We start from the raw sequence: 27,095 nt of genomic DNA, 5'->3' as shown, positions 1-27,095 counted from the left end.
ATTGTGGCTTTATTGGTTTCAATTCATAATAATGCAGTCAATGAACGTAATGAAGACTTGGATTTTTTTAAAAGAAAAAAAAAAAAAAGAGATGTTTGTAAAACACTTATGCCCCCCCCCCCCCCCCCCCCCCCCCCCCCGCACTAATAATTGGAATTTTTCTAAGTCCAAGGGGCATAACTCCACCAAAAATTGCTTGATCATACCCAAAACAGAACTTGACCTAGATATTTTTATGATAAATCTGTATACCAAATTTCATTTCAGTATGTGCAACCTCTGCGAAGAAAATGAACAGAAACTGCAAATAATTGGAATTTTTCAAAGTCCAGGGGCATAATTCTGTTAAAAACTGCTCGTTCTTACCACAAAAAAAAATTACCCTAGATATTCTTATGATTAATCTCTATACCAAATTTCATTTCAGTATGTGCAACCTCTGCGAAGAAAATGAATGGAAACTGTTGGTGGACATACAGACAGACAGACCGACCGACCGACAGCAGCAAAGTAATATGCCCTCCCTTCTTCAAAGGGGGCATAAAAAAAAACTTGGAAACTGAACAATCACTTGACAAAGGCCCCATTCTGGGATATATTTCAAAGTTGGGATTACAAGGATAAGATTGTGATAACTTGATATAAAAAAAATTAAGAAGAAAGAAATTGTAATTATTTTCTATATAAAAGATTTTGTAGAGAGATTTATTATTCAACTACTTATAAAAACAGCTACCTTCTTAAACTTAGGGCAGTTATAAAAAAAAAAAGAACTAGTGCTAATTGTAACGGGAACCGTTACAGATGTTCCCCAAACGACTCCCCAATCCCTTATGATGCTCCATTCCCTACAAGCTTAAATAAATTAGACAATACTTTAGTAATATAGATGGACACTTTATTTTTAAGGGTATTTCATTGGAAACTACTCCGATATAGCCATATGGGCATTAGCCAATCAAATTTCAGCGCATGTGCTTGCACATGTTTTCTACATTTTTCACATTAATTTTCTTATAGTGTCTCACAATACATACATTTGTGTTAAATATTAAAGGATCTCATTGAAAAATAAAAGAGATGTAACCCTTTAGGTATTAGCCAATCAGAATTCAGCACAAGCGCATGCATGGCCTTGCATTCAATTTTGATAGTATCATAATGTGGGGGCTCTATGTGCCTATCCATGTCGTAAATTTCATTCTGTTTTGTTGAAAACCAAGGGAGTTATAGACATTTAAAGTTTCAACCAATCAGATTGCAGCACACCTGCATGCGCGTGTTTTCAAGAAATTTCCTATATAACATGTTGTAGCACTTTATAATATATACTTATATTCTAAATTTCAAAGTATTTTGTCAAAAAACAAGGAAATTATTGAGATTTTTGTATCAGCCAATCAGAGAAGAGCGCACGTGCATGCGCGTGAGTTCACGCTAATTTGACCATGTTATCTTGTCTAGACTACTAATATATCTTTATACTTTGAGTTTCAAAGCAATTCATCAAGAAATATAAAAGTTACGGCTTCATCAAGTATATCAGTCATTTCACTCATCGCACGTGCGCGCACGTGCATGCATGTGCGCGCAAAATGACCTTCGTTCCGAACACCTACACAACATGCCTATTAACCCTAAAAAGGTTTCATGTCAATCGGATGAGTGGTTCTATGAGAACACTCCCGGACAAAAAAGTACCGGAGAAGAAAGTAGAAAAAAAGAATAATAATAATAATAATAATAATAATAATAAGAAACAGAGTAAAAACAATATGTTCCCAAACTTCGTTTGGGGAACATAATAAAAGGCCCAAGAACCTTGATGAACACCTGAGTATCACAAGTTTCTCTTGCCAATTAACTCAGTCCCACATGGAACTGGAACCTAGTGTCATGAAAAAATGTATCACAGTTTATTAAGGACACTTTATTTTATTTTCATTTATCATACCCCCCGCTTGAAAAGTGGGAGGGTATATAGTGATCGGGGTGTCCATCCGTCCGTCCATCCGTCTGTCTGTCCGTCCGTCTGTTACGCTTTGGGGTACATATCTCTTATCCGCAACTCCTCTTATACCACTGAATGAAATTTAATGAGTCTTTCACAGAATCTTTGTTACATAGTGCCATTGTGCACCTCCTATTTTACTTTTTGATCTGACACTTATTTCGGGTCTCCCAGGGCAAAACATGGACTTTGCCATTATAATCATTTGGGGTGGGTGGGTGGGGGGGGGGTGGGGGGGGTCATTTAGTGAGCGCAGTGCTCACAGTACCTCTAGCTTTTTATTATTTTATATCAGTCCTACTGTAAATCTTCTTATACAAAATTTTCACACTGTTAATGCCAATATGGATAGAATTGATTGCTTTTTCTTTAAAATATGTACAGGAGATTCTTTTAATGTAAAATATTTATCCTACTGTAATAATGATTTTTTTGAGAACTTTTGAACAAGCCACATATAGCTGCTTGTATGAAATTAGGCACAGATCCAAATACTTTGTGCATCTTGTTGCTTTATGTGTTATTCATCACTTCTCATTGCCCTTTTTCTAAATATATATTTTTCATTATACCAACAAATACCTTTGCTTTGCCTAAAAATACAAGAGGCCCAAGGGCCTTAACGGTCACCTGAGTATAATACAACAATTTAGAGGATCCATAGAGTATAAAATGAACTGAAAGGTGAAGCTTTGTTGCCCAAAAGCAAGAAAAATAGGGTGATCAGGATCAACAAAATAATTAGTCTAGTATTCATTAACAGTTCATAAATTAGGTTCTAATCTGTTCCCCATTTATCACTCTCACCAGACAGTATATTAACAAACTATCAGTGCTTCTGTACTCTTTTAATTCCTTGTGGAAATCTCTTACATAGGCCTGAGTAAGACTCTTGGTCTTTGATGAACATTTAAGGTACTGGTATTCCATCCCTAATAGCCTCAGATTCAATGAATTTGAATACATAACAGATGTGTACGGGTGGAATACTCAGTATATTAAGACATAATCTCCATTTATTACTATTAGCATGTGAGAATGGAACGTGTCCTAATTTATGATTTGACCTTTGTTGAAGAGTTATCTCCCTCTTTTTTTAAGTAATAAAAATCAATTTTAAAAAAAGATACAGTAAAAAAATTGTTTTCAATTGTCATTCTATTTCTAATGATTTAATGCATCTTTCCACCACAGTATTTATTGATATTCTTATTATTTGAATTTTTATCTTAAAAAAATCACTTGTCTCCATAGACTCTAATGCAATTTCTATGAATTAAATACTGCTTAGTTAATAACATTTTTGAAACTTTCACTTGGTAAATCCTTTTCTACTGTAAAGTTCTTTGAATAAATATCAGAGTATTATATATGTGATTGATATTTAAGGATAGAGAATTAGTTCCTATTAGGGATGGAAAACCTTAATAAGACAAGTCTTAAGTCTACCTGATCAATAAAACTATGAAAGTACTTTCTTTTTGTATTATACAATAAAAATTCTTGCATAATTCTCTTATTCTATTAACCTTTCAAGTATATTATTTACAGTGATTAATTATCACAAGTAAATGGCAAAGGGGAATAACTCCTCTCAGTAGAATACAAATTAATAGAGCCCTGGCCTGGACTAGAACACTTGACCAAATGGTCTTGATGTTCAAAAATCTGGTAAAAATACCTTCCTTGTTAAAACATTTACTCTTTTTGCCTCTGATTTGCCCAGGTGCAGAGAAGATTTTTAAAGCATTAATGCATTTTCACTATATCATAAATAGAGCCCCGCCCTAACATCAGAACCTCTGATCCAGGGGCCATGAAATTCACAAATTTGGAAAAGACATCCTTGCTTATCATAACCATGTATTTGTTTAAATAATACCCAGGAGAAGAGAAGAAGATTTTCAAAGAAATAATGCACTTTCACTATATGATCTATATAGCCCCACCCTAACACCAGAACCCCTGACCCTGGGGTCATGAATTTCACAATTTTGGTAGAGTTACTCTAGCTTATCATAACTATGTATTCAATTTGTTTCAATAATACCCAGGAGTAGAGAAGAAGATTTTCAAAGAAATAATGCACTTTCACTATATGATCTATACAGCCCCGCCCTAACACCAGAACCCCTGACCCTGGGGTCATGAATTTCACAATTTTGGTAGAGTCACCCTTCCTCATCATAACTATGTATTCAATTTGTTTCAATAATACCCAGGAGTAGAAAAGAAGATTTTCAAAGAAATAATGCACTTTCACTATATGATCTATATAGCCCCGCCCTAGCACCAGAACCCCTGACCCTGGGGCTATGAATTTCACAATTTTGGTAGAGTTACTCTTGCTTATCGTAACTATGTATTCAATTTGTTTAAATAATCCCAAGGAGTAGAGAAGAAGATTTTCAAAGAAATAATGCACTTTCACTATATAATCTATATAGCCCCGCCCTAACACCAGAACCCCTGACCCTTGGGCTATGAATTTCACAATTTTGGTAGAGTCACCCTTGCTTATCATAACTATGTATTCAATTTGTTTCAATAATACCCAGGAGTAGAGAAGAAGATTTTCAAAGAAATAATGCACTTTCACTATATGATCTATATAGCCCCGCCCTAACACCAGAACCCCTGACCCTGGGGCCATGAATTTCACAATTTTGGTAGAGTCACCCTTGCTCATCATAACTATTTATTCAATTTGTTTCAATAATACCCAGGAGTAGAGAAGAAGATTTTCAAAGAAATAATGCACTTTCACTATATGATCTATATAGCCCCGTCCTAGCACCAGAACCCCTGACCCTGGGGCCATGAATTTCACAATTTTGGTAGAGGGCTCAATGCTTATTACAATCATGCCAACAGTTTGACTGCTTGATGTCCAGGAGTAAAGAAGAAGATTTTTTAAAGATTGCATTAATTTTGATGGTTTTGGCCCCACCCCTCAGGCCCCAGGGGGGCAGGGGCCACGAATTTCACAATTTTTGTTCCCCTTCACCCATAGATGCTATATGCCAAATTTGGTTGAAATTGGTTCACTGGTTCCAGAGAAGAAGCTGAAAATGTTCAAAAGTTTACGACCGACGGACGACGCACGACGACGGACGAAAAGAGATAGCAATAGGTCACCTTAGTGACTCAGGTGACCTAATAACAGATTTCCTCTGTCCTTGTAATGTCCAACTTTTTGTTCTTGACACGTTCGATATTGACAAAATTTTACAGAAAAAATGGTGTCTAATTTGGCCTTTACTAAACAGTTCTTATAGATTCAACATTTTCTGTAGTGAAAGAATCACATAAAAAAACGTAGACAACCAACCTTTATTATATGTAATAAACTGCTCTATTTGCTCTCCAAATGCCCCTGTGCTAAAAATAATGCCACATGACTTTAAATACAAATGGGGGTAACTCCAAAACTTTGCCAACAAACTTCCAATTGACTTTTAATAACAAAAAAACCAAAATAAAAAACCAACAGGGCCAGACACTTTGAGAGGGACGGGCGGGGATGAGAATCTAAAAATTAATTTTATCTGGCCTGACATTTTCAAACGTAGATCTTATAATAAATTTTCATTATATAAGACCAATAAGCTAAACCCTAAAGTCTGAATTATGAACCCAGGGGACAGGAATTTCCAAATCTTGATAAAAGTTAGTTTCTCTAAATAAACAGTTTGCCTACTAAAAGTCCACGAGTAGAACAATAATAGCATCATAGGCCACAATGCCCACCTGAGATGAATGGCCCTGCTGTTCTTCATCAGATTTTAAAAAGATTTTTCCCTCTATTTCCCTAAAATAATCTGACCCTATAATGTGCCTCATAGCATTACAGCATAATTGAAATTACAGGGATTTTTTTACCCCTTGATTCCAGGGGCCGGGGCCGTCAAGATTGGGAAAAATAGCGATATTTGGTTGAAATTGGGAAAAATATCTTCATACAAATAAATAGGAAAAAACAAGCAAAAGTCAAATATTTAATAATTTTTCTTATTTTTTATAGTATGAAGCTGGCTTAAACCAGCTTTAGTGATATGAAATAATAGCGGCTGTTGAAGTTCAGAAGCTTAAAATTGGCAAAGCCGCAGGGGATGATAACATTGTAAATGAACATATTTATACGTTGTCATCTTTTTTACCTTTATGTAAGAAGTTCTTTAAAATAACATTTGATAGTGGGTTTGTTCCAGATGAGTGGTTAATCGGTATTGTTCGACCAATTTATAAGAATAAGAGCGATTCAACCCAGCCTGAAAATTACCATCCAAGGCAAACTGGAGAGACTGACATGATGCACGTTTATTTTTTAGATAACGATCCCGACTTTAATTTTTAAACATCGATCCCGCTTTAAAAAGTATGCATGCAAACATCCATAGCATTCCGAGTAACTTCTCGGAAGTCCTCGGATGGCTCGTACATCGCACTTAGAGAACATAAACACCTCTTTGTCATTATTTTATTTTAATAATTTACAACTTAATACTTTTTTTCATATTGGGAATTTTTAGGTATGATTTTGGGAAAAACATGCACTTTTCAGCATTGGGAATGGGGCCGAATTTCGGCCCCGGAGAGACCCTAAAAAAATCCCTGAATTAAATCCATATAACTTGGGTTTACTTTAATATCCAGCATGGCCTTGCTGTTCTGGAGATATTTTTTTTACATTATGTAATGGGTTCATAATTTGAACAAACTTGAATCCAAACAAATAAAAAAATGTTTGCATATTAACATGATTAAGTGTGGCCCTGCTACTCTCAAAACTGGGGGGGGGGGGGGGGGGGGGGTTCCAAGTAAAACTTTGATCCCCAACTGTGACCCCATGTTTTGAAAAAAAAAGTTACATCGATACTACCTGAGAAGGCATGCATATTAATAGGACTATCATGACCCTGCTGCTCTTTCTGAATGATTTTTTAGACGGGGTCACGTGACCCTGTCTATTCGTTTACTGTCAGTTGAGCCTCAAAACGGAAGCCGTGGGAAGAACACATGAATTAAATCTAAGCTATATAAAAGAGTGCAGAAATCGTTTCGATCAAAATACAAACACGCTGGATCAAACTAAAGACAGTGATATGCAGATTGTTTTCCTCAAATTAACGAAGCATTTTGAAAATTTTAAACGTGAGAAACTTAATATTGAACCACACTAGTAGGCTTATACAAACTACTCGGCTGCGTATAAGACTGTATGCGTCATCAATTGTTTACTTCCGGAAATATCATAGTTATTAATTCGAACCTGGTGAAATTCAGACAATTCAAAAAGTTTTTTTGACTAGTGGTTACGGATTAATCAAATACAGAATAAATGAAAAACGTGAAGATATATTTTAACAGTGTTTATTTTAATTTATTTATTGTTAACAAATATCAAGTGCATAAAAAAAACAGGTTGGTATCAAGGCCTTATAAAAAAAAATTACGATGCAAATTACTTATTAATGAAATTTGTAAAATAATGAAGTTTATTATTTTGACCCCGTCTTTCAGTACTGTCTCAGTACTTAAACTCAATATTCTTTTCTATTTATTCCAATGTAAAACTGATCCCTCATTATGGTCCTACCCTATCCCTTGAGGCTATGATTTGACCAAACTTTATTTTTTTTTTTTTTACAGCAAAGTTTATGACAATGCCGATGCTGACAAACAATGGACCAAGTTTGATCAAGAAGGCTCATCTGAGAATATGGCTCAGGTGAGCTGAAACAAAAAATTGTAAAGATGCATTTTCCATATTTGACAATCTAAGCTCCATCAAAGGGACTGAACCATGGACCAGGGGGTCATGAATTTTTACAGTTTTGGTAAACAGATGTTCATCATAATCATGAAAAAAAATTTCCAGCAAATCAACAGGTTTAAGCTAGTTTCAATAAAAGCACAACTCAACTAAACTCAACTAGGGGCCTGAATCCAGGATACAATGGACATTTTGCAATTTTGGTAAACACTCATTATAATAATGTCACATGTCCAAAGGCAAAGATGACAATATTCAAAGGGGTAATGTATCTTCACTACAAGACCACTTAACCCCACCCCAGGGACCACCTATAAGCCAATGAATTTAACAATTTTGTTAGAGGGCCATGGACCTATTATAATCATGCAAACAGTTTGCCTGCTGAATGTAAATGAGTATAGAAAAAAAAATTCAGCTATGTAATTTACTTACAATATATGACCATTTAGCCCCACCTTGGGCCCTAGCTAAAGCCCTAGTCACACATTCCCAATTCAAGCCACAACAATCCATGACTATGTGCCATCTAAAACATCTGGTAACCTCATGGTAAAAATAGGGCATGGCAAACTATTCTTAGGTGAAGCTACAATCATTTCAGGCACCATTAAGGTTTTACAGATCATATATATATCAAGTTTTATCCCGATTCACATTGACTTCCATACACAGTATTATAAGACTTGCCAAAAAACCTGGACCCTGCATATGGATAAAAATATACTGCACATTCTCCACAAGATCAAGTATCGGCAAATTTTGTAACAAACATGGACCAGTAGCTAAAACGGTAATTTGATAAAGACTTTCCAGGGTTGTCAGACAATACTATTCGTGGAATGCATATAAAAAAAAATTTTAAAAGAAAAAGGAATCCTTGGTCTCATGGAAACAAAAACTTAACTCCGATTCATTTTTACAGGCTGCCAATGAATTCTGTGAAACACCATGGATCAACTGCATGTAAAAATGATGAAGTTGAAAATTTTGAGGACCTAAAATAAGAATTACTTGAACATATTAAAAAAGTTACAGAACATGATATTCCTTCTAACTTAATCATCAATTGGGACCATGCAGGGTTGAATATTGTTCCTATGTCAAACTCGACAATGGCCTCTAAGGGATCAAAGCCAGTCAAAGTTGTATTGCTTGGGGATAAATGCCAGATTATGGCTTTTTCTCTGCTAGGACATTCTCAAATGCAGTATTCTTTGTTCTTCATAATTTTGTTAATTAAAAATTAGTTTTAAAATCCACCTGTGACATCACTCTTTTGTTTGAACGCTCCATTATTTTTCAGGAATGGAGATTTGCAAATTACATTGAAAACAGAATTTGTTAAATTCATATTCTCCTTCCCATGTCTTTACCGAGGAAAGAACTTAGAAAATTTTAATAAGTTTATTTTCATATAAGGAAAATGAATGTGGTACTGTTGAGAATCGAACCCGGAAACTTCACCTTCGTAGTCAGGTACTCATCTAACTAAATGCTATAGAAGCTGTTGAAAGACAGTGGACTGAAATAACTTCAGTACATTTTTTTCGCCTTACCTTATATATATATATATTAAATTAAATACTACTAAGATGTTAAATGTATATTTACAGTGTATCTTACAAATATTCTTTATTAGATATTAACAAACAATAATTACAAGCATTTAACAAGAGGCCCATGGGCCACATCGCTCACCTGAGCACAGTGGCTAGGAAAAAAGCAAAAGTCAGTTTAGTACTGAAAAGCTTAAATACATAAGTGGTCCCGACCTACCCCTAAAGGGGGGGGGGGGGGGGGGGGGGTATGATTTGAACAAAAATGAATATACACTAACTAGGGTTGCTTACATATTTCTTTGACTAACTGTGGCTTTTTTTCCTACAAGTATAAACTTTCATTGTGGCCCCACCCTACCCCTGGGGGCCATGATTTGAACAAACTTGAATCTACACTATCTGAGGATGCTTCCATATAAATATGACCAATCATAGCTTTGCTGTTCTTGAGAAGAAGATTTTTGAAGATTTTTCCTATATACTCCTATGTTAAACTTTGATTGCCCATTGTGGTCCCACCCTATCCCCGGGGGTCATGATTTGAACAAACTTGAATCTACACCACCTGAAAATGCTTTCACATAAATATGACCAATCATGGCTTTGCTGTTCTTGAGAAGAAGATTTTTAAAGATTTCTCCTATATATTCCTATGTAAAACTTTGATCATCCATTGTGACCCCACCCTACCCCCGGGGGTCATGATTTGAACAAATTTGAATCTACACTACCTGATAATGATTCCACATGAGTTTCATCTTTCCTGGCCCAGTGGTTCTTCAAAAGAAGATTTTTAAAAGATGCCATTAATTTTTCACTATTTTGTAATTATCTCCCCTTGGAAGAGGGCATGGCCCTTCATTTGAATAAACTTGAATCAACTTCACCCAAGGATACTTTGTGCCAAGTTTGGTTGAAATTGGCCCAGTGGTTCTGGAGAAGAAGATGAAATTGTGAAAAGTTAATGACAACGATGTCGACAACAATGACAGACAACGGACAACGGGTGATCAGAAAAGCTCACTTGAGCCTTCGGCTCAGGTGAGCTAATAAGCGGTTTTAAGCAGGTTAATATACGAGTAGCACTCTGTTCCTTAAAAGCAATGAGCCTCGGCTCCATTACTTTTAAGGAATGGAGCGCTACTCGTATATTAACCCTAACATAATTTTGGAAAATAATGCTTAGACTAATGCATTTATAATCAAAATGCCTGTGGCACTTGAGATTTTAAGGTATTTCAATGTAAAACATTGAACTCCTATTGTGGTCCCACTCTATCCCCAGAGGCCATGATTCTAACAAATTAGAATTTACACCACCTCAGAAAGCTTCTAAACAAGTTTCATCTTTTCTGGTCCTATGGTTCTTGAAGGGATTTTTTAATAGCTCCACCCTATTTTTGCCTTTACTGTTTATCTCCTCTTTAAACGGGGCTTGGCCCTTCATTTGAGCAATTTAAAAATCCCCTTTACCTAAAAGACGATTTTTGCCAAATTTGGTTAAAATTGGCCTAATGGTTCTTGAAAAGAAGCTGAAAATGTGAAAAATTTACACAAAGACAGATGAACTGAAGGATGCCAGATAATGGGTGATCAGAAAAGTTCACTTGCACTTTCAGCTCAGGTGAGCTAAAAATTATTGGTTTGTTGAGATTTATTTTTGTGGTAGAAGTATAGTAGAAAAATATGACACTTAAGTTTAGAATTTTAACATTTTGTGGAGGACATGAATTTGTGGACTATTCATACCATGAAAACAATGGAAATAGTGATTTCACAATACAGTCTGTTATTTCTACTTGAATACTGGACTTCTTTGATATGGAATGATAAACAACCAACCAGACAATTAATATTCTCATTGACCTCCATTGCTACATTTATCTCGCACGAACAATTCAGAATAATCAGGATGATATTTTTCAAATAATTTCGTTATATGTTCAGTTCTGTTTACAGCTAACTTCTGATTAGTACGACATAAAAATGTTATCAAAAAATGAAAATGGTTATTTCAGAACTGTTTAAAAACAAATATAAAAACTGTAAATTTGCAATATCTGGTTAATTTCAACCTTTTCTTCCCTTTTTCTCCCTAAGAATTTATATGCGTAAGCTGTTCATATCTAACAAGTCAACAAAAAACGATCAAAATTATTATCTAAAATAGCATATGGAGCTATCCTCAGCAACAATCAATGAATTTGAGTCAGTGTTTTAAAGTAACAGATTCTAACTCGTGGAAACAGGTTTGCATTATGTCAAATTTCATAATACTATTAAAGAAGCAGCTATATTTATTACCTTCATAATTTCTGTTATAAAGACAGAGTTCCCGAAACGCACCAACCCACCGGGCATCCCTGGTAAATTTTGAATGGGACCGGTAAAATCTGAATTTTATCGGTCAAAATGTCCGACGGTTTTTACAGACTGTATAAAAATGACACATAAATCTTAAAAAAATCATTTAATTCAATTGTCATGACAATAAACAACGTGCAAAGCCAAAGAAAAAAAAAACGTAAGTGGCACGCCAGGTTATTCTCGTGTATTGTTGTTTAAATGTAGATGGTGTAATGTATGTCTACTACAAAAGGCTACATAATAAAATAATAACCTCCGTAAGTCCTATAAAAACATTGTCAAACAAATATTTTCCCTCTAAATATGCACTCTGTAGTTCTGACCGTAAAAAATGTGGCAATCTACTTTCGTTTTGCAGGACGAACTTTGCAGGGTTAAGGTCACATCAAGTTGCCAGCTATTTCTGCTTGATTATAGACAATTTCTTAACAAATTTATTTTCTCTAAAAATTAATCTATTAGAATTATTAATATTATACTAACTTTTGTATTTTTTCATGTATTAGTTAAAATTTATTACAGGCGTGTTTTTCCCCGTTTCTAAAAATAGCGGACTGACTTTAATGTAATAAAATGACAACAACTTAACTTTAAATCATCATTTCACGATCAATTTGCATATTTTCACATTATTATCACCTATTTTTCACTGTATTGTGGTTGTATAATACATTCTAAACAATCAACCACTTAATATAATAATTTTATACAACGAAGCGCTGATCTCTGCACGTAAGCGTTGGTGACATCAAACCCATTAATCGCACACAAAGGGTTACACTTGTAATAGAAAAATATTTTAATAAAATCTAAAAAATATTTTATTTTCCAACTCTTCTTTTATACATATTAAATTGAGACAATTTCCTAAATATTAGAGTTACAAAGTGGATGCTTGCAACAGGAACAAGTAACTATGAGAAAACGCCATCAATCAGTAAATCTCTTCTATCTGATTAACCAGGACCTGACACTGTACATGTGACGTATTTTTCACTTTTGATTCACAATAAAATTTAATAATAAAGTAAAGAATGTTACGGAGGATTTACAAAGAGCATTTGCCCTATGGTCTTCCTGATCATGGACTACAGAGGCAATTAAGACAAACAGAAAGGGAAAAAGGGAACAAATTAGCTTAAAAATATTTTAACTGATTTTCATTACTTTTATGTACATGTTTTTTTTTATTTTATCTAAAATATTAATGTCCGGTAAATTTTACAATTGTCCGGTAAATTTTTAATATTTACAGAACAACTGTCCGACAGATTTTTGATTAGTTTTGGGAACTCTGTAAAGATATCTTTTTGTTTTAATGAGATATGGAGTGAAAAATTGAGGTCGAACAACTCCAGGAATTTTACAATTGCCACACATACTTATGAATGATGAAAATGATACTCATTATTAGTTCCAAGTTCACTCTAGGGTTAGAAACAGTTCATAACTCCTGGATTAGAAACAGTTTAAACTGAAACTAGATAATAGTGTACTAAAATTTTTTAAACAATAAACATAAAAAATATTATTTAATTGCATTACATCAAGAAACAAGAGGCCCATGAGCCACAACGCTAACCTGAGTAACTTTGGCCTTGCTGTTTTTCACCTGATTTCTCCCCCCCCCCCCACTCCCTTGTAGTACTTATTGTGGCCCCACCCTCCCCCAGGGGTCATAATTTGATCAACTAGAATCTACACTACCCAAGGATGCTTCCACACAAGTTTCAGCCTTTCTGGCCCAGTGGTTCTTGAAAAAAAGATTTTTAAAGATTTTTACTACATATTTCAATGTAAAACTTGGATTCCCTATTGTGGCCCTGCCCTACCCCCGGGGATCATGATTTGAACAATTTAGAATCTACACTACCCTAGAATGCTTCCACTTAAGTTTCAGCCTTTCTGGTCCAGTGGTTCTTGAGAAGAAAATTTTTACTATATATTTCAATGTAAAACTTGGATTCCCTATTGTGGCCCCGCCCTACCCCCAGGGGTCATAATTTGATCAATTTAGAATCTACACTTCCCAAGGATGCTTCCAAATAAGTTTCAGCTTTTCTAGCCCAGTGGTTCTTGAGAAGAAGATTTTTAAAGATTTTTACAAAAAAAAAGATTTTTCAATGTAAAACTTGGATTCTATATTGTGCCCCCCCCCCCCCCCAGGAGTCATAATTTGATCAATTTAGGATCTACACTACCCCAGGATGCTTCCACATAAGTTTCAGCCTTTCTGGCCCAGTGGTTCTTGGAAAGAAGATTTTTTAAGATTTTTACTACATATTTCAATGTAAAACTTGGATTCCATATTGTGCCCCCCACCCAAGGAGTCATAATTTGATCAATTTAGAATCTACACTACCCAAGGATGCTTCCACGTAACTTTCAGCCTTTCTGGCCCAGTGGTTCTTGAAAAGAAGATTTTTTAAGATTTTTACTACATATTTCAATTTAAAACTTGGATTCCCTATTGTGGCCCCGCCCTACCCCTGGGGGTCATGATTTGAACAATTTAGAATCTACACTACCCTAGAATGCTTCCACGTAAGTTTCAGCCTTTCTGGTCCAGTGGTTCTTGAGAAGATGATTTTTACTATATATTTCAATGTAAAACTTGGATTCCCTATTGTGGCCCCGCCCTACCCCCAGGGGTCATAATTTGATCAATTTAGAATCTACACTTCCCAAGGATGCTTCCACATAAGTTTCAGCTTTTCTGGCCCAGTGGTTCTTGAAAAGAAGATTTTTTAAGATTTTTACTACATATTTCAATGTAAAACTTTGATTCCCTATTGTGGAACCATCCTACCCCCGGGGGTCATGATTTGAACAATTTAAAATCTACACTACCCAATGTTACTTCCATGTAAGTTTCAGCCTTTCTGGCCCAGTGGTTCTTGAAAAGAAGATTTTTTAAGATTTTTACTACATATTTCAATTTCAAACTTGGATTCCCTATTGTGGAACCATCCTACCCCCGGGGGTCATGATTTGAACAATTTAAAATCTACACTACTCAAGGATGCTTCCACATAAATTTCAGCCTTTCTGGCTCAGTGGTTCTTGAGAAGAAGATTTTTAAAGATTTTTATTACATATTTCAATGTAAAACTTGGATTCCATATTGTGCCCCCCACCCCAGGAGTCATAATTTGATCAATTTAGAATCTACACTACCCAAGGATGCTTCCACGTAACTTTCAGCCTTTCTGGCCCAGTGGTTCTTGAAAAGAAGATTTTTTAAAGATTTTTACTACATATTTCAATTTAAAACTTGGATTCCCTATTGTGGCCCCTCCCTACCCCTGGGGATCATGATTTGAACAATTTAGAATCTACACTACCCTAGAATGCTTCCACATAAGTTTAAGCCTTTCTGGTCCAGTGGTTCTTGAGAAGATGATTTTTACTATATATTTCAATGTAAAACTTGGATTCCCTATTGTGGCCCCGCCCTACCCCCAGGGGTCATAAATTGATCAATTTAGAATCTACACTTCCCAAGGATGCTTCCACATAAGTTTCAGCTTTTCTGGCCCAGTGGTTCTTGAAAAGAAGATTTTTTAAGATTTTTACTACATATTTCAATGTAAAACTTTGATTCCCTATTGTGGAACCATCCTACCCCCGGGGGTCATGATTTGAACAATTTAAAATCTACACTACCCAATGTTACTTCCATGTAAGTTTCAGCCTTTCTGGCCCAGTGGTTCTTGAAAAGAAGATTTTTTAAGATTTTTACTACATATTTCAATTTCAAACTTGGATTCCCTATTGTGGAACCATCCTACCCCCGGGGGTCATGATTTGAACAATTTAAAATCTACACTACTCAAGGATGCTTCCACATAAATTTCAGCCTTTCTGGCTCAGTGGTTCTTGAGAAGAAGATTTTTAAAGATTTTTATTACATATTTCAATGTAAAACTTGGATTCCATATTGTGCCCCCCACCCCAGGAGTCATAATTTGATCAATTTAGAATCTACACTACCCAAGGATGCTTCCACGTAACTTTCAGCCTTTCTGGCCCAGTGGTTCTTGAAAAGAAGATTTTTTAAAGATTTTTACTACATATTTCAATTTAAAACTTGGATTCCCTATTGTGGCCCCTCCCTACCCCTGGGGATCATGATTTGAACAATTTAGAATCTACACTACCCTAGAATGCTTCCACATAAGTTTAAGCCTTTCTGGTCCAGTGGTTCTTGAGAAGATGATTTTTACTATATATTTCAATGTAAAACTTGGATTCCCTATTGTGGCCCCGCCCTACCCCCAGGGGTCATAAATTGATCAATTTAGAATCTACACTTCCCAAGGATGCTTCCACATAAGTTTCAGCTTTTCTGGCCCAGTGGTTCTTGAAAAGAAGATTTTTAAAGATTTTTACAACATATTTCAATGTAAAACTTTGATTCCCTATTGTGCCCCCCCCCCCCCAGGGGTCATAATTTGATCAATTTAGAATCTACACTACCCCAGGATGCTTCCACATAAGTTTCAGCCTTTCTGGTCCAGTGGTTCTTGAAAAGAAGATTTTTTAAGATCTTTACTACATATTTCAATTTCAAACTTGGATTCCCTATTGTGGAACCATCCTACCCCCGGGGGTCATGATTTGAACAACTTAAAATCTACACTACTCAAGGATGCTTCCACATTAATTTCAGCCTTTCTGGCTCAGTGGTTCTTGAGAAGAAGATTTTTTAAGATTTTTATTATATATTTCAATGTAAAACTTGGATTCCATATTGTGCCCCCCACCCCCACCCCTGGGGGTCATAATTTGATCAACTTAGATTCTACACTACCCAAGGATGCTTCCACATAACTTTCAGCCTTTCTGGCCCAGTGGTTCTTGAAAAGAAGATTTTTTAAGATTTTTACTACATATTTCAATTTCAAACTTGGATTCCCTATTGTGGCCCCGCCCCACCCCTGGGGGTCATGATTTGAACAATTTAGAATCTACACTAACCTAGAATGCTTCCACATAAGTTTCAGCTTTTCTGGCCCAGTGGTTCTTGAGAAGAAGATTTTTAAAGATTTTTACAACATATTTCAATGTAAAACTTGGATTCCCTATTGTGGCCCTGCCCTACCCTCAGGGGTCATGCTTTGAACAATTTAGAACCTACACTACCCCAGGATGCTTCCACATAAGTTTCAGCTTTTCTGGCCCAGTGGTTCTTGAGAAGAAGATTTTTTGATGACCCCACCCAATTTTTGTATTTTCTTGATTATCTTCCCTTTGAAGGGGACTTGGCCCTTCATTTTAACAATTTAAACTCCCCTTCACCCAAGGATGCTTTGTACCAAGTTTGGTTAAAATTGGCCCAGTGGTTCTTGAGAAGAAGTTGAAAATGTGAAAAGTTTACAGATGGTCAAACAGACAGACAGAAAGACGACGGACAACGGGTGATCAGAAAAGCTCACTTGAGCTTTCAGCTCAGGTGAGCTAAACATGCAACCCATAAGCAACCATGTTCACCGGAATCACCTTGGCCCTGCTGTTCTGAAGATTAATAAAAAATTCCCTTCTTATTACCATGAACAATTTTGAACATATTGTGATCTCCATCTAAGCCCCTGACATTCCAGTCACACTGTGTCTGTCTGAATGCCCTCTCTGTCAGACAGTATCTGTCTGAATGCCCTACTTGTCACTCTGAGTCTGTCTGAATACCCTCTCTATCAGACAGTATCTGTCTGAATGCCCTCCCTGTCACTCTGTGTCTGTCTGAATACCCTCTCTATCAGACAGTATCTGTCTGAATGCCCTCCCTGTCACTGTGTCTGTCTGAATACCCTCCCTGTCACACTGTGTCTCTCTGAATGCCCTTCCTGTCACACTGTGTCTGTTTGAATGCCCTCCCTGTCACTCTTTGTCTGTTTGAATGCCCCTCCTCCCCCTGTCACTCATTGTCTGTTTGAATGTCCTCTCTGTCACACTGTGTCTGTCTGAATACCCTCTCTTTCAGACAGTATCTGTCTGAATGCCCTCCCTGTCACTCTGTTTCTGTCTTAATACCCTCTCTATCAGACAGTATCTGTCACAAAATGTCTGTCTGAATGGCCCCTCAGTTACTGACTTTGTTTGAATGTTCTGCCTGTTACACTGTGTCTATTTGAATGTTCTGCCTGTTACACTGTGTCTGTCTGAATGCCCTCCCTGTCACACTGTGTCTGTCTGAATGCCCTCTCTGTCACACTGTGTCTTTCTGAATGCCCTCCCTGTCACACTGTGTCTGTCTGAATGCCCTCCTGTCACACTGCATCTGTCTGAATGCCCTCCTCTTTCACATTGTGTCTGTCTGAATGCCCTTCCTGTCATACTGTGTCTGTCTGAATGCCCTCTCTGTCACACTGTGTCTGTCTGAATGCCCTTCCTGTCATACTGTGTCTGTCTGAATATCTTCTATGTCACACTTTGTCTGTCTGATTGCCCTTCCTGTCATACTGTGTCTGTCTGAATGTTCTGCATGTCAAATTGTGTTCATCTGTTTGTTTATTGACAGAACCCTCTCCTCTCATTACTGTTAACATTTTAGGTCTAGTGATTTTTCATTTGCTTTGTTTAATAAATCATTCTTTTAACACAAATTTACAATGTGTTTAATATCCCCCCGTAAAAAAATAGAATAAGTATAATAATAAATCATAAAATAGAGAAATTGAGGATATCAGGCCTTAAAACATCTTGCACCTTCTTCTTGTACTAAAATTTTTTGCCAACTTATCTTGTTAAATTAGATGTTTAAATTTTTCCCCAATCATGATATTTAATTGTCTATGCATTCCACTTTAGCCCAACTACTATCCATCTACCTAGAACAAAATTTTGTGATGACAAAGCAGATATTACAGAGTGATACACAAACAACATCTAGCCTTTATAAGCCAGTTCCATTTGACACTGATATCAAGGGGAAAGGGCAGAGATCAATCAAAGAAGCTTAGGATAATTTCCAAATTCCCAAACAGTAAATGGAAAATATTGGTAACCTCTTCATAACAAGACTATCAACCATCAAATGACATCTCCACAAACCTGTAATTTTGTTTTAACATTCCAAAATAAGTGGCCATCATGACTTTAAATTATTCCACAGTGTAACACACAAATCAGCCTTCTACCATGAGAAAATAAAAAAAAAAAATGACATTGCCCTCTACTGTTTGAATTTATTAATAAAATAAAGACCTCTTATGTTCCAACTCACAGAATTTTTCAATTTCTCAAATTTTCAGTTGAGTTGTAGAGAAGTTATTCAACAGTTTAGCTTTAAATTTTTGTATACAACTGGCAAAAATTGTTATATTTTGGATTTTTTTTTTACTCTTATACATGTATGTGGTAACCCTGCATTTATACTATATATGAATTTGACCTGTATAGTAAGTATTGTTTCAAGCTAACCTGTTTCCCCGAGTTTGTTAAACAGAGAGTTGGAAAGCTCATTTACCTTTCATACTCTCTGCCATCCACTGAGGCATCTTATCTTCACTTGCATTGCTTTCTTCATTTGAAGTGTCTTCTCTGTTCCAGTCTCCTGATTGGTCATCTGGGTCAAAAGTAATATTTGGGTCATCACCATGGAACTGTTCATCAAATGTCACCTCACTTTCCACTTTAACTATGGATATATCTGCACCAGTTGTGGCAGGTGTGCTCTCTGACCTGATAATTAAACAAAAGGCTCATGGGCAACACTGCTCACCTGAGTCAGCATTTTCTTTCATACAAATTAATATACATGTACATAAATAAAATCTTATCATCTCCACATGCAGCCTAATTTTTTTTCGCAGAATACTGAAGTTTGATTTTTAACTTTACTATTTGTAGCCTTATCAGTGTGGATGTTTACATGTTTTTGCGTAAAGTTTCATTACCAAACTGTGGCCCAAACTTAATCACTGGGGCTATGCTTTGAATGAACTTGAATGTACAATACACAGGGAAGCATTGCAGTTTTGCTCTCAAAAAAGATGACTTGAAAAAATTTTTCTCCACATTATAACTATAACTTCCTTCTGTAGCCATGAAAACACCAGATTCTACACTACATAGAGTTGCTTATTATTATCAAGTCTAGTTATGACCCTGTTGTTTTACATTAGGTTTTTAATATCATAGTTTTATATAATATTTAATTTTGACCCTCTATTGTGGCACCACATTAATCCTAGGGGTCAGGATATGAACAATCTTGTGTCTTCACAAATAATATGGACTATTTTTGGCCCTTCATGTGAAAAAACTTGAATCCCCTTTACCAAAGGATGCTTTGTGGCAAGTTTGGTTGAAATTGAGAGGAATTCAAAAATGTGAAAAGTTTACGACACCAATGACAACAATGACAGCCAATGGACAATTTTTGATCAGAAAAGCTCACTTGAGCCTTTGGCTCAGGTGAGCTAAAAAATGTTAGTACCCAAAGAAAGGTCTCATCACAAGGCATACATATGTAAAAATCAACCATTCAGAAATTATGGCCAAGGTCAAAGATTTTAAAAAATATATCATACTTCAAGGTCGAGGTCATGAGGTTAAAAAAATAGTATTAAAGGAAAGGTCTTGTCATTAGGAATACACAAGTCAAATATGAAAGCCCTAGCACCAACCATTCAAAAGTTATAGGCAAAGTTTTCTTCAATTGTAGGTCAAACTCAAAGGTCAAGGTCATGAGGTTAAAAAAACTCACAGGCCTTTAGATCACTTTAGTCTGACTGATTAACTGGGGGTATGAAAAAAAGTTGCGAAACTTCTCAGCTAGAGTACCCAATTTCACCAATAAAATAAAAATAAATCAAATGATTTAAAATTATATTTTCTATTCAATATTCATATCTATTCACATTAAAACAATCTCTTTTTCCTTTACTCGAAAATTAGCTTGGGCTCCTGGTCATTCACATGTATACAGAAGCTGTTTGAACTGCAGCAAACAACTGCATACAGTGGCCTCCAGGTATCACGAGATCAGATACAACGAGGCACTGCTTACAAAGAGATGAGTTTTGAGTCCTAAATAATTTCATATTTATTTCCTTTATAAAAAAGACAAATATAGCGAGATTGCTTACAACAAGATTCTTTTAATAACAAAGTCAATATCTGTCCCGATTAGTGAAAAGAGCAATCGGATATAACAAGATACTCATGCCACGGATGATTGTACAAGCTAGTCCATGGTAAATAATGGTTGTTTTTATTTTCTATGTTAATTTCGGTATGGTTTCTATGGAGTGATAAGTCATTTCATAGAAACATAAGTATAAGCTATTAGCAAAGGTTGAAAACATTCACATAAATTTACAAAACATTATGTATAAGAGTTGCGCAGTGTGATGATTATCTTAATTACTTACAAGTACATGTAGCAAATCATGATGTCTTTCATTATTTGAGGGCGTTAAACATCAAATTTTATGTTAACACCCTCAAAATCTACCTAATTCAAGATCAATAATATACCGCTTGTCAATCATTAAAAAAAAACAATAGCTTCTGATTTGATTGACAGGCTAGCTACGTGGGCTACCTGATATCTGATACCTGAGTTTGCATGTTTTGAAAGTAATTACCTGGTCACGCATCAAACACTTTCATGTACCGCGTAAATGGTCGCTTTGTACACTCTGGTTAAAAAAAATCATGTCGCCGTTTTATTGGTTGGCTATTTTATTTTAAAAAAATAATTAAGAGTAGATAATTAAAAACTGACTTCTTTTTTTCAATCTCCACTGCTGTTTTGTACTTGTTAGCGATAAGAAAACTGCAGGACTTTTCGAAGAAAAATTAGCGGCCTTTCAAGCCCTCTCTTCCTTCAATGACTGGGATCCGGAGAGGGAAGACGTTCCTGTAGCAGCACAGACCGATAATTCTTTCGATCCTGTTATTTAACCTGTGCCTGGATTTTAAGAATGTCTGTAATACCCCTGTCGAACTTGCACTTGAGTACACAGAAACTCAATTCGCCGTAATTGGAAGCAATCGACCCCAACATTGAAAATTATAACAAAATGCAATGTAATAAATAAGAAAAGATATTTACACTAAAATAAATAAAGTATCTTGTATCTAACGCCATGAATTACGAAAGATTCCTTTAATCCAAATCTGTAAACAGGGCATGAAAACACGGACCCTCGGAAATGGCGAATATTTTGACACCACTGCTGGCCAGAAAAGTAAATAATATTCTAATCGGGGTAAATGCCCACACAATAAGTGGAATCATTTTATTTCAATATCCACACTTAATATTTGATAATAATTTCGTTAATTGACGATTAAAATATTGATATGATTGCTTTGTAGTTTTCACCCATAATTTTTTCTTAATTTTATGATTTCTAAAAAATATATTTCTTTTCAATTTTTTTTGATGAAAACATTAAGTCTACAAATTTTATATTCAAGTACATAATTTATATATTTTTACTCAAAATTATGCACAATGTTGACCCTGATTACCAAAAGCCGGCCTTCCTGTGTAATGCAACGTGTATAGCAATTTTTGACATCTTGAGTATTGGGGCTCTCCAAGTAAATAACACCAGTACTACCAAGACCACTCCCCCTCCTCAGGTAACCGTACGGTAAAAAAATTGGTCTGTAAGTATGTTTACCATGTTTAGGCGTAATAATAAAAATGTTTGTTTAAGATTACTCGACCGACCCTATATTTAATTGCTGACCCAAATTTTTTTTCATCGTAAAAATCTGGAAGTCACTCGCCGGTCAGTTTAACTTTTACCTGCATCTTAATCGGTCAAGTGTTTGAAATTGAAATCGAAAGTACTAGAAAAAATGGCGTGTTTAATATCTACATCAATGTGTTCGTGTCTATCACCCATATGGCAAGCCCAAACAAAAGTAAAGCACCACACAATGGTAAAACTTTTGCATTTCAACCAATTTATGTGAATTTGTGTATTAAAAAAAATCAATAAAATAAAATAAAAATCCTACCTACTGACCCTATTTTAATTCAGCATGTAACCGTAAACAAACATACATATTTTTTACTATGCCTTACAATGCACTAGTCCAACCTTTCAATGTTTACATTATAACTAGATAATAAATGTACTAAGCCACTTATCTTACCGTTGAAGTAATGGTTTCTCTGTCAGCTGAGTCACTGGTGGTGGCCCTGAAGCTACAGCATCTGAACTGGTACTCCTCCATAAAGCAACTGGTTGTGGTGGTTGTGTGGAGGTGGATGGGGAGGACACAGGGGGAGCTCCTAGTGAAGAAGATGGTGAAGAAAAAGACACTGTGCTTGCTCCTGCTGTTACTCTTGACTGATCCTGAGAACCAGGACGTAATTGTTCAACTGGTGATGGTGTGTTGTAACTTTTTGATGCCTGTGTGGCATTTCCTGCTGCAAATGGCTTTGGTTGAGAATGTGCTGTAGTGTTTCTTTGTTGAGGATGATAGGCTGATGAAGGTGATGGCATTCTAGAATGTGGTGAGGGAGATGAGGGAAGCCTGGCACTTGAAGTACTGCTTGGATTCGGGAAGATAGGATCATGCCGAAAACTCGTATTAGATGATCCCTGAGAATGAGTGAAAGTTGGATGAGATGAAAATCGTGATGAGTCTGAACTGTTTGAAACCCGCTGCGGGGCCTCTGCTCCACTGGAAACATTAATGATCTGTACATCATTACTTGATTTTAATTGACTTGCTACAGATAATGACATTCTGTCTTGAAGATTGTCTCTTCTTGTCCCTCCTGAATCCTCTGGTTTATCTGAATGTACAATTTCTATACTGTCCTCCAATATCTCAATGACCCCTGGCTGAGTTGTTCTTGTGGAGGAACTTCCTGAACACTCTCTCGGAACTCTATCCCATAGGTCACTTGCTCCATAATCACCGAGCGAATCAGAACCCCCTCTGCTCTGAATTCGTTGGCGTTTAATTCCTGGGCTTGCTGGCTGTACATCAGAGGCTCTCTTACTTCTATCATGAACCTTTAGAAGGTCTGATGCTCTGACATGCCTGAATTCAACATTGTCATGGAAACTATACTCATATTTCTCACCAGTATGTAAGCATTTGTAGAAATCAGCACAGCACTTCAAAACACTATCAACCTGAAGGACCCGTGCAATTTTTTCCACATCCTTACAGTTTTCTTCTGTCAGCATCATGAAGCCTTCATACAGATATTGAAGAAAAGTGTTGATGGCTTCTGGTTTAATATCTGCAGCCAGTCTCACCTCTAAGTTTGAGCCTACAGAAGCATTCTTCATGGAATGTAGCATTGGGCATGCTGCAACCAGCACTACCCTGTGTGCCTATCAATTAAAAGTACCAAAATAAACACTTTTAACTGTAACTTCTCTCATATTCAATACTTATATAATTTATTTCAGAGAAGTTTCAGGGTTACAATAAAATTTAAAGAGAGATCCATGGGTCATAATGCTCACCTGAGTAACCTTGGCTCTACTAATCTTCTTAAGATTTTGGAAAGAATTTTATACCACTTAATCCATAAAAATTTTTGACCCTATATCAATCCCACCCTTGTCTGAAAGATCATTACTTAACTAATCTTAATATCACATTAACTGGGGATGCTTCAATATCAATGACTAACATGGCCTTGCTGTTGCTGTAAAAAAAAATTTATTCTCTGTATATAAGCATTATGTTAATTTGATCCCAGATTGTAGTCCCACCTTAACCCAGGGGCCGTAATGTCTAAAAGATTTTTTTTTCAATTTCCTTAATATTTTTCTCAAAAACGTTGAATTCCCATATTTAAAATAAACCCTAGTCCCAGGGACCTTGACTTGAACTAGGTCAACTTGAATCTGCTTATACTGGAATGCTTGCATATTAAAAGAAATATGAGTAGTCATGTCATGTCCCAGTGGCTCTTGAGAAAAATTTTTTCCTGATATATTTCCATGTGAAAATTTATCCCCTATCTGGCCCTCATCTAATTCCCAGGACACTAATTCAAACGAATTTCAATCTGCACTACCTCAAGATGCTTGCAAATATACATGTCCAACCATGGCCCTGTTGATTTTTGTGTCGCCTGCAGAGCACTTTACCCTGCGTCTGTCTGTCTGTCCATCTGTCACACCCTATATCTCGAGAACTGTAAAAGGTATGGATTTGATATTTTGAACATATATTGCTTGGTACTATGGCTTTTGTAAATTACCATGTTTATTGACCTCACAACCCTTGACCATGACCTTTGTCCTACTTTTCAAAATACTTCATAATGCCAATATATAACATATTTTTGACATATAAGAGATAAGTCTATGCTATTTGGCATGTGCACTGTTTGTCATAAGACAATATGAAAAATACCAGTGTTACAATCCACTTGACCTTGACCTCTGACCTACTTCGCAAAAAATATCTGGACAGTTTTATTTAACTTTTGAATTTTAAGTCAGTATTTTGATAATTAGCATTTATACATGTTTAAGAGCTCATGATACTGTACTTTGAAACTGTATGATATTCAGTTACCACACAAACTCTATGAAAATACATCGGGATCAGTATTCCACAATGGATCATGTAGACTGACAATTACAGTAAAGACAGAATGAAATCTCTTTTGGAGGATTGTTGGAAACACGTTGAGCTCATGATACAATACTTTGAAACTGAAAGACACTTCCCCATAAAATTAATAATATTATAGAGGGTTATGACAGCTGACCCCAGATTGACCCTGTAAATGGAAATAGCTTTTGTAAAAGTGAAAGTTGTCTATTGATACCCACCTTACCCCCCAAGGGTTCCTAATTTGAAAAAAAAAACAGAAGTCTCTGATGAGACTGTAGCTCTACTGGTCTGTACGTATAACAAAGTAGCACTTGGATTTGTAACATGCATTAATAAATAGAATTATGTATCTTAATGTAGTCTACTTCTGCGCCAAGTTATATTGAAATCAAATGAAAACTGTAGGAGGAGTAGCGTTTTGAAAGTATCTCACAGAAATTTCTATTTTTAGTAACCACATCAAAAACCGAAATGCATATTATGTATCGTAGTGTATTCTAATTCTGTGCCAAATTAGATTGAAATCAGACCAAAACTGTAGGAGGAGTAACGTTTTAAAGGGATTTCACAGAAATTTCTTTCTTTAGTAACCATGGCAACACTGTTCATCGAAATCAAAAACCGATGCATTAAATTATGTATCTCAGTATAGTCTTCTTGTACGCCAAATTATATTAAAAGCAGACTAAAACTGTAGCAGGAGTAGCATTTTAAAGTAATTTCACAGAAATTTCTATTTTTAGTAACCATGGCAACACCGTTCATCGAAATCAAAAACTGATGCACTAAATTATGTATCTTAGTGTGTGTAGTCTACTTGTATGCCAAGCTTTATTAAAATCAGACCAAAACTGTAGGAGAAGTGTTTTTAAGGAATTTCACAGAAATTTCTATTTTTAGTAACCATGGCAACACCGTTCATTGAAATCAAAAACCGATTTTGTATCTTAGTGTAGTCTACTCGTGTGCCAAGTTATCATGAAATCAGACCAAAACTGTAGGAGGAGTAGCATTTTAAATGAATGTCACAGAAATTTCTATTTTTAGTAACCATGGCAACACATCGAAATCAAAAACCGATGCACTAAATTATGTATCTTAGTGTAGTCTACTTGTGTGCCAAGTTATATTGAAATCAGACCAAAACTGTAGGAGGAGTAGCATTTTGAAACATAGGTAATCAAAGATTACGAAGCTCACCTCAACAAATGTTATCTTTAAGTAAGGCAAATTTCACATATTTTTTTATTTAGTGAACATCCCAAGATCAATGTCCATGCAAGTTTGGTTTAAGTACGACTTATAGTTACTTGCAAAAAGACCAGTTAAAAAAAGTTTATCCTGTTTACTAATCAAGAAATTTTGGTCAGCTCCAACATCCAAAGTAAGTCTGGAAGTTTTCATCCTTAGATGCACCATCTATGCAAGTTTAATCATAACTGGCCATAATGTTATATAGCTACTCCAAAAAAATTATCCTGGTCACTCATCTGGAAAATGTAGGTCAGATTCAGAATCCAAAGCAAGTCTAGAAGTGACCATCCCTAGCTACATCATCCATGCTAATTTGGTTAAAATATGGCTAAAATTCACTCATGTGGAAAATCTAGGTCAGATCCAACATCCGAAGCAAGTGTGGTAGTGTCCATCCCTAGATGCATCATCCATGCAAGTTTGGTACAGGTAGGGCTTATAATTACTTGCGAATGGACTTGTTCCAAAATCTTTACCTAGTCACTCAACTGGAAAATCTAGGTCAGATCCAGCATCTGAAGCAAGTGTGGTAGTGTCCATTCCTAGATGCATCATCCATGCA

General features: G+C 35.8%; 1 protein-coding gene across 9 annotated transcripts in view; it reads right to left on the bottom strand.

The window, feature by feature from the left end:
• Positions 1 to 27,095, bottom strand: part of LOC133185378 (mucin-5AC-like) — a 52,370-nt gene that overhangs the window by 16,378 nt on the left and 8,897 nt on the right. For all 9 annotated transcript variants that reach the window (XM_061320604.1, XM_061320544.1, XM_061320579.1 and 6 more), the window contains exons 3-4: positions 22,838 to 24,036; positions 19,185 to 19,399 (exon numbers count right to left, since the gene is read on the bottom strand). In XM_061320604.1, coding sequence (XP_061176588.1) covers positions 19,185 to 19,399; positions 22,838 to 24,036 — 1,414 coding nt within the window. The remainder of the gene's footprint in view (positions 1 to 19,184; positions 19,400 to 22,837; positions 24,037 to 27,095) is intronic.

This window comes from Saccostrea echinata, unplaced genomic scaffold (assembly GCF_033153115.1).
Source record: "Saccostrea echinata isolate AGI-Se365-2 ecotype Australia unplaced genomic scaffold, CSIRO_AGI_Sech_v1 ptg000001l, whole genome shotgun sequence".
NCBI lineage: Eukaryota > Metazoa > Mollusca > Bivalvia > Ostreida > Ostreidae > Saccostrea > Saccostrea echinata.
This window is presented reverse-complemented; position numbering and strand designations above follow the sequence as displayed.